We start from the raw sequence: 7,809 nt of genomic DNA, 5'->3' as shown, positions 1-7,809 counted from the left end.
CATTTTGGGCTTAATTTTTGTTTTATATTTATTATGGAATTTGAGTTGTTTCTTTGTAAAGCTTTAGTTTTGCCCTAAAATTTTTTCATTTATTATTTTTACTTGTGAATTAATGTTTAAGTTGCATATAAAAATAAAATAAACATATATGGTTCTTTTTACATGTGTAGAATTGGGCATCTTCATATTTCTTGAAATTGAATGAAGACAAATTGAAACTTCTTTGGTTAGGGTTCATCGCATAATTTATCATTCCTTTTCCAGTTGATTCATCTTAGAAGATTCTAGATATTATATTAGACCCAACCCATTGACAGTAAATGTTTTAATTAGAAAGATTTTTCAACAGTCAGATGACAGTTTCAGAATTACTTTGGTGTAGGGAGGGTTGGTGGGGGAGGAGGAGGGGGAGGGGAGGGAGTTATTTTTGTTCAAATGGAAGACAATGCTGGTCTTTTCTACAATTCTATGCCAATATTTGTTTGTTTACTCTCCCAGTATTGTGAAGAATAGGGGGCTGTCCTGTCCTGGGTAGGCCACTAGGTGGCATTGTTCCCATAGAAATGGGGAGAAAGGTCCAGGTCATGTCATTTATTGAGGAGTCCACCAGGGGAGCCAGTAGGGGAATGTCCAGCTGGAGGTTGCTAGGACCAAGGAGAGTCCTGGGCTGGAAACAGGTGTAGGTAGTTATGGGCTGGGTCCTGCATGGAATTAGGGGGAAGAGCCTGAAGGGGTGGAGGAGCTAATTAACCACCTTATACCTGCCTGGGTAGTGAAAGAGAAGGAAGAAGCTGGGAGCTTGATGAAGAAGATCCCCTTGAAGTTGCTGGCTGAACTCTGTGGACTTTTTGAAACTATCTGCTGAAAAGATGACAGCTGCACTACCAGCTGAGAAAGTCTTTAAATGAACAGTAAAATGCTTTGGTTTGGCTGTTTGAACTGTGAAAGTTTGAGGAACTGCTTTAAGTATGGAAAGGGTTTAATTAGAAGACTCTGAGTAACTGCCTTTGTGCTATGTTTAAGTTGAAGAAGAAATGTTTGAGTGAAAGCAGAAATAAGCCATGAAGATGATGTTAAATGGCAACTAATAAAACCTTTGCTTATAGGAAGCCTGGTGTGGTGGACATTTGTGAAGGACGCTAAACAGGGTCAGCCCTGGCCAGGTCTCGGAAGGGTGACCAGTTCAAAGTGTATCAATATCTCTTTCTATTATTTAATGGTTTTAATAAGCTGTTGTTTTGTCTCCCTTCATATGTTTTCTTATGCATTTTTATGGTTTTTATGCTGTTATGACTGTACATTGGTGATCTTTTTTGATGTATTGAGGGCTATTTTCAGACAGTTCTTTTTGGGTTTTACTTTTATTTTTATGGTCTTATAAAATCTAATAATTTTTTTTTTACATTAAATCCTTTATTTAGAGATCCTTTTAGGCTCTTTACATGCATTTGACATGGGAAAATGGGCTCCTGCAAAACAAGTTAAAGCACTTTGTGGTATTTTTCCCTTTTTCCACCATTTTTGCAACACGGGTTGGCTTCACAAGATCCTTTCTTTTATTTACAGCTTTCAAAAATATTTATACGATAAATCATTAGGTAGCAACAAAAGAAAAGTCGTACTGAGTTAGACAGAAGTCCATCAACATCCTGTACAATTCATCATGGATTCCAAGTTAAGCCTGTTGCCTTTTTTTCTACTGGTGATTAAGCCTGGCCACAGACATGCTTCTGCCTTGTTACTGGAAACTAGCTATTCATCTGCATCTCAAAAAACTTACCCAAACAACCCATATGTTACACTTTTGTCCCGTTTCCAATCTTCCTTTGTTGACTATCTTCAGCACTGCAAAAGGAGAGAAAGCTTTGCACCTGAAACAATCAGGTTTCAGTTAAGGCTATAGCACAGAATCTCTACTTGCGGGTATGCTTAACAAAATCTTCATTATTTTCTACTTGATATGTTTTGATCTTGTAGATCAATCCCTTCTGTGATTCAATCTCCAAGCCAAACATCATCTTGATGTCATCTGATAAGGGAACAGTAGATATCAAATCTGTGGATTATTAGGTTTTCTAAGGTTAAGGCTAAATCCATAACTCAAGGACTTAGAGTCCTTAGTGGTTCAATGCCAGAGGAAACAACAGCAGAGACAGGGAATCCCCCCTAAAATATTCCTTGCTGGATCTTGATATTATAAATCACTAATTGTTCTTGGTGAACTTGAAGTATTTGATCAATCCTTACTTTATGCCATTTTGGTAGCTCTTCTTTGAACTGTTTCCATCCTTTCAATGTTCTTACTAAACTACAGCTTCATGAGTGGGACACAGTACACAAATCTGCAGTATAGAAACCTGATTATATAAAATACAAATCTTAACTATTCCCTGCTTGGTTTTTGTTAGTGAAAATAGAAAATGGAACCAAAAAGGAAAACATTGCCCACTGACTAAAAAGATAAAACCTGTCATCTATGTATTCTGTTTTTACAAAACAAAATAACCCCCCATCCCAGTACACCATGGTTACATAGCCATTGCAATTTCTATTGATATTGCCTTTCTTTCCAGGTGCTATCTTTGATGCGGTTGTCAGCCTTTCATGTCTTGTTTCCTTTCAATCTTTATTTATTATTTATTTATTTTACAGTGCTTATATCCCACAATTTCCCACCTCTGGTAGGCTCAATGTGGCTTACAACATTTGAATAACAAATAGACAGGGTACAGTGAATGGAAGGGGGGTAAGCAGGGCAAAGAGGTAAGGATAAAGAAATGGGTCAGTCCATAATAGCAGCGCCAGTCCATAATGGCAGCGTCCTGAGGTTAGTGGGGTTGGACTGGATCTTTGGGGTATGCTTGCTCAAATAAGCTGGTCTTAAGCGACTTCCTAAAAGTCAGATGATCCTGAACCATTTTCACTGATTTTGGTAGGGCATTCCACAAGTGAGTACCAACGTAGGCAAAGGTGGTAGCACACATGGTTTTATACTTCAGCCTAGAACATGCAGGGTAATGGAGAAGTAGGAACGGGCAGTTCTGAGTGAGTTTCTTGGTGGTAGGTGGACTAGGGCGTCCATGTACGCAGAAGCTGCTCCGTAGAGAATCTTGTCAAGGTCACTGCTAACAGAGAGACTGAGGCAAAAAAAGAGGGTGGGAGAAAGAGGAATGAAAAACTAGAGAGAAAGGAGAGAGAACTGAGACAGACTAGAAGACTTAGGAGGAAACAAAGAAGAGAGAGAGCACACAGAATTGAAATAGAGAAGCAGATTTGATTTAAGCACAAAAAAAAAAAAAAAATCCAGAGGCAAAGTTTGAAAAAGAATATAAAGAAAATAAAAATTTTAATGGTTCTCAGAAAACATTTTTGCTTATTAAGAAATGCATATATTTATACAAATATGCCAATCAAGGAACAGTCTCTCTTCTCCAATGACATGATAACAATGAAGATTCAAACAAAGAATTACACTGGAAAATGTGAAAGAATTGTAGTTCATATTAATATCAGAAAACAGCAGGTGATACTTTTACATGCACTTAGATAAGACTATGAGAGGAGAGTCTGAACTTGCTGAGGTGTTCTGTGCAGAATTGTTTCTGGATCCTTATATTCATTGACTGGATTTATCACTGCTGCATACAATTCACTGTAGGCTCTGCAAACCATCTCTGTAGACTGTTTAATTATGTGCTCTCTATAAAGAAAACACAAATTTTAAAACAAGGAGAAAATTGTATAGGCAATAACAATTCTGACGACAAAGAAGACGGCAATTTGTATACTGTAAGGGAAGTACAGTAATAAAAAGCTAATATTTTGTTCAATTTATTTGATATAAAATAATATAGCAGTGAATAAACATAACATTCCCCAAGAAACAGTTCCCCATCCCTACCCTTGTCCACCCTCAACAAACAGCCATAGTATTTTCTCTACATATGTTAAAGGAGTTTCCTAGAATTAGTCATTCTGACAAAACGGGATAAATGTTCGAACAGTTATATGTTCATCAGAGGCTGTAAACACACAACTCTGCTATCTGTACATATTCAGAAACTATATGGATAGTGCCAAGGTAAAATTACATTTAACTGCCCTGACTCTAATGATTACAGTGAAGGGATGGAAGAAGGATAGAGCAAGTGCGACAACTAAAAGCTATCCATACAGCAATGATATTCAGCTGCTTTACGGATAGCTTATACATTTAGGGGTCCTTTTACTAAGGTGCGCCGAAAAATAGCCTGTGCTGTTGTAGATGCGTGTATTGGACAGTAGCCAATATGTACATTTAGCACTGTATAGCATTACTAAACATTATCATCACTGCTGTCATTTCACAGTAGTGAAGGTCTCATAAAAAAATGACAGTAGGGAATATAATATCTCTCTCATCTACTCAGTTTCCTGACTGTTACAATACCAGAGACCATCTCAGCCTCCAGCTTTCCCTTCACTTCTTTGTAACTAAGGATTCTTTGTGCTATGCTTGCCCATTAAGCATATATGTGAAAAAGCAGCTGTAAACAAAGTGGGGTAGCCTAATAGTTAATGCAGTGGCCCGATGCCCAGAGTCACAAGGAGCTGCAGTGCTTAAGTCATTTAACCCTCCAATACCCCAAGTACAAAATAAATGTTTGCAAACCGCACTGATTGTAACCACAGATGGGGTATATCAAATCCTATCCTCCACCTCACCTCCCTCCAAATTATGCAGAAAGACCATGAGAAAGAATCAAAATATTTCTAATAAACGTAAGCCTCATTTTCCACTCGCTTTCAATAAGGGTATGAAATTGAGAAATGTGTTTTCCTGGATACTTGACCAATAGCGCAACCTGAGTCATAATAAAGATTTAGAATCATTTTTTGTTCACTTCCTGCCTGTGTGCCCCAACACATACACACTGTACTGTATTTCCTCTGGAAACAGATAACACAAGTTAGATGTAAAAAATATCTAAAATGTAATAGGTTCAAATTATGCATTTAGATAATATCTACAGTGTGAAAAAATCCCGAAAAGGGCAAAGCTATTGTAGTAATCATTCCATACACAGCTTACTGAATAATTCAAACAAAGGTGGCAGATTAAATTACAGCAATATCGCGCTAGTGAGTAAAATATGCAGACAGAGTACTTTAGCAATTTATTTGGAACACAGAATTAATATAAAGAATAAATCTTTTCCTTCCCATACCAGAATATGCAGTGAAAATTCTATAGCTTTAGCATGTTCCTACAACATGAGCAGAAATGTTCCAGCAGTTGGTAATGGAACTCATGACAGATGGAGCCATATTGGACCTGGTGCTTATAAATGAGGCGAGTGTTTCTGATGTTGTAGTGGATAATCATCTGGTATCCAGTGGTCATTGGATCATGTGGTTCAATATTAAGAAACACGTAAATAGGGTTTATTCAAAAGTGAGGGTTCCAGATTTTTTTTTTTAAACTAACTTTGTCAAGATGGGGGAATACCTCCAGCAGTTGTTAGCTGGATGGGAACACCTGGTGGAAACAGAAAAACAATGGGCAAAACTGAAAGGAGCTATTTTAGGGGCAACAAACATAAGAACATAAGCGTTGCCATACTGGGATAGACTGAAGGTCCATCAAGCCCAGCATCCTGTCAGTGGCCAATCCAGGGTACAAGTACCTGGTAAGATCCCAAAACAATACATTTTATGCTGCTTATCCTGGAGTGGAGGAGTGGCCTAGTGGTTAGGGTGGTGGACTTTGGTCCTGGGGAACTGAGGAACTGAGTTTGATTCCCACTTCAGGCACAGGCAGCTCCTTGTGACTCTGGGCAAGTCACTTAACCCTCCATTGCCCCATGTAAGCTGCATTGAGCCTGCCATGAGTGGGAAAGCGCGGGGTACAAATGTAACAACAAATAAGCAATGGAGTTTCCCCAAGTCCATCTTAATAATGGCTTATGGACTTTTCTTTAGGTTATCCAAACCTTTTTTAAAACCTGCTAACTAATTTTACCACATTCTCTGGCAATGAATTCCAGAGTTTAATTACACACCGAGGAAGGGATCACATCTGCCCTTCTCCAGTCCTCTAGGACCACTCCAGACTCTAAAGAAGTATTGAAAAGGTCTGACAGCAGAGGTGTGTGCTGAGACTGCTGCTTTTTAACATATTTATAAATGATCTGGAGATGGGAATAACTAGTGAGGTAATTAAATTTGCTGACGAAACAAAGTTATTCAAAGTTGTTAAATCGCAAAAGGATTGTGAAAATTTACAAGAGGACCTTAAGAGACTGGGCATCCAAATGAAGGATGACGTTTAATGTGGGCAAGCGCAAAGCAATGCATGTGGGAAAGAGGAACCCAAGTTATAGCTATGTAATGCAAGATTCGACATTAGGAGTCACTGACCAGGAAAGGGATCTAGGCATCATCATTGATGATACATTGAAACCCTCTGCTCAGTATGCGGCGGTGGTTAAGACAGCAAATAGAATGTTAGGTATTATTAGGAAAGGAATGGAAAACAAAAATGAGGACATTATAATGCTTTTGTATCGCTCCATGGTGCGACCGCATCTCAATTATTGCATTCAATTCTGGTCACCGCATCTCAAAAAAAAAGATAACGGGGAATTAGAAAAGGTACAGAGAAGGGCAATGAGAATGATAAAGGGGATGGGACGACTTCCCTATGAGGAAAGGCTAAAGTGGCTAGGGCTCTTCAGCTTGGAGAAAAGACAGGCGAGGGGAGATATGATAGAGGTCTATAAAATAATGAGTGGAGTGGAACACATACAGTATGAGTCGCTTGTTTACTCTTTCCATAAATACTAGGACTAGGGGGCACGCAATGAAGCTACAAAGTAGTAAATTTAAAATGAATTGGAGAAAATATTTCTTCACTCAACGTGTAATTAAACGCAGGAATTCGTTGCCAGAGAATGTAGTAAAAGCAGTTAGCTTAGCAGGGTTTGAAAAAGTCTTGGATGGCTTCCTAAAGGAACAGTCCATAGACCATTATTAAAATGGACTTTTGGAAAATCCATTGCTTATTTCTAGAATAAGCAACAATAAAATGTATTGCACTGTTTTGAGATCTTGCCAGGTACTTGTGACCTGGTTTGGCCACTGTTGGAAACAGAATGCTGGGCTTGATGGACCTTCGGTCTGTCCCAGTATGGCAATACTTATGTATTTATTATCCCCAATGTATGAACAGCATTAGGAGAGATCTAGCGAAGCTTGAAGAATGGTGTATAATTTGGAAACTAAAATTTTTAAATGTAAAAAATGCAGCATCATGCATTTGGTCCGCAAAATCCCAAGGAAGCGATATAGTATTTGAGGTGATGTACTTCTGTGCATGAAAGAAGAGTGGGATTTGGGGGTAATTGTATTGGATGATCTTAAGGTGACCAAATAGGTAGGAAAGTTGATGGCAATAGTAAAAAGGATGTTTGAGTGCATAGGGAGAAAAATGACCAGCAGGACGGAGGTGAAGTGGGGATAGGACTTGATACACCGCCTTTCTGTAGTTACAATCAAAACGCTTCATTTTTTAAAACTTATTAAATACAGATATTTATTTTTTATACCTGGGGCAATAGAGGGTTAAGTGACTTGCCCAGTGTCACAAGGAGCAGCAGTGGGAATTGAACCCAGTTCACCAGGATCAAAACCTGCTGCACTAACCACTAGGCTACTCCTCTATTATATATAGGTCTCTGGGCAACACCTCATTTAGAGAATTTGTGTATAATTCTGGAGATTGCACCTTCAAAAAGATATAGGATGGAGTCAGTCTAGAAGGCAGCTACT

General features: G+C 38.5%; 1 protein-coding gene across 1 annotated transcript in view; it reads right to left on the bottom strand.

Moving 5' to 3' along the window:
* Nucleotides 1-2,704: 2,704 nt before the first annotated feature.
* Nucleotides 2,705-7,809, bottom strand: part of COG6 (component of oligomeric golgi complex 6) — a 217,686-nt gene continuing 212,581 nt past the window's right edge. The window contains exon 19 of the mRNA XM_030200417.1: nt 2,705-3,700. Within this exon, the coding sequence (XP_030056277.1) occupies nt 3,553-3,700 (148 nt within the window). The 3' untranslated portion in view covers nt 2,705-3,552. The remainder of the gene's footprint in view (nt 3,701-7,809) is intronic.

This window comes from Microcaecilia unicolor, chromosome 4, assembly GCF_901765095.1.
Source record: "Microcaecilia unicolor chromosome 4, aMicUni1.1, whole genome shotgun sequence".
Classification (NCBI taxonomy): Eukaryota; Metazoa; Chordata; class Amphibia; order Gymnophiona; family Siphonopidae; genus Microcaecilia; species Microcaecilia unicolor.
Note: the sequence above shows the minus strand (reverse complement) of the source record. Positions and strands in the feature narration are given on the sequence as shown.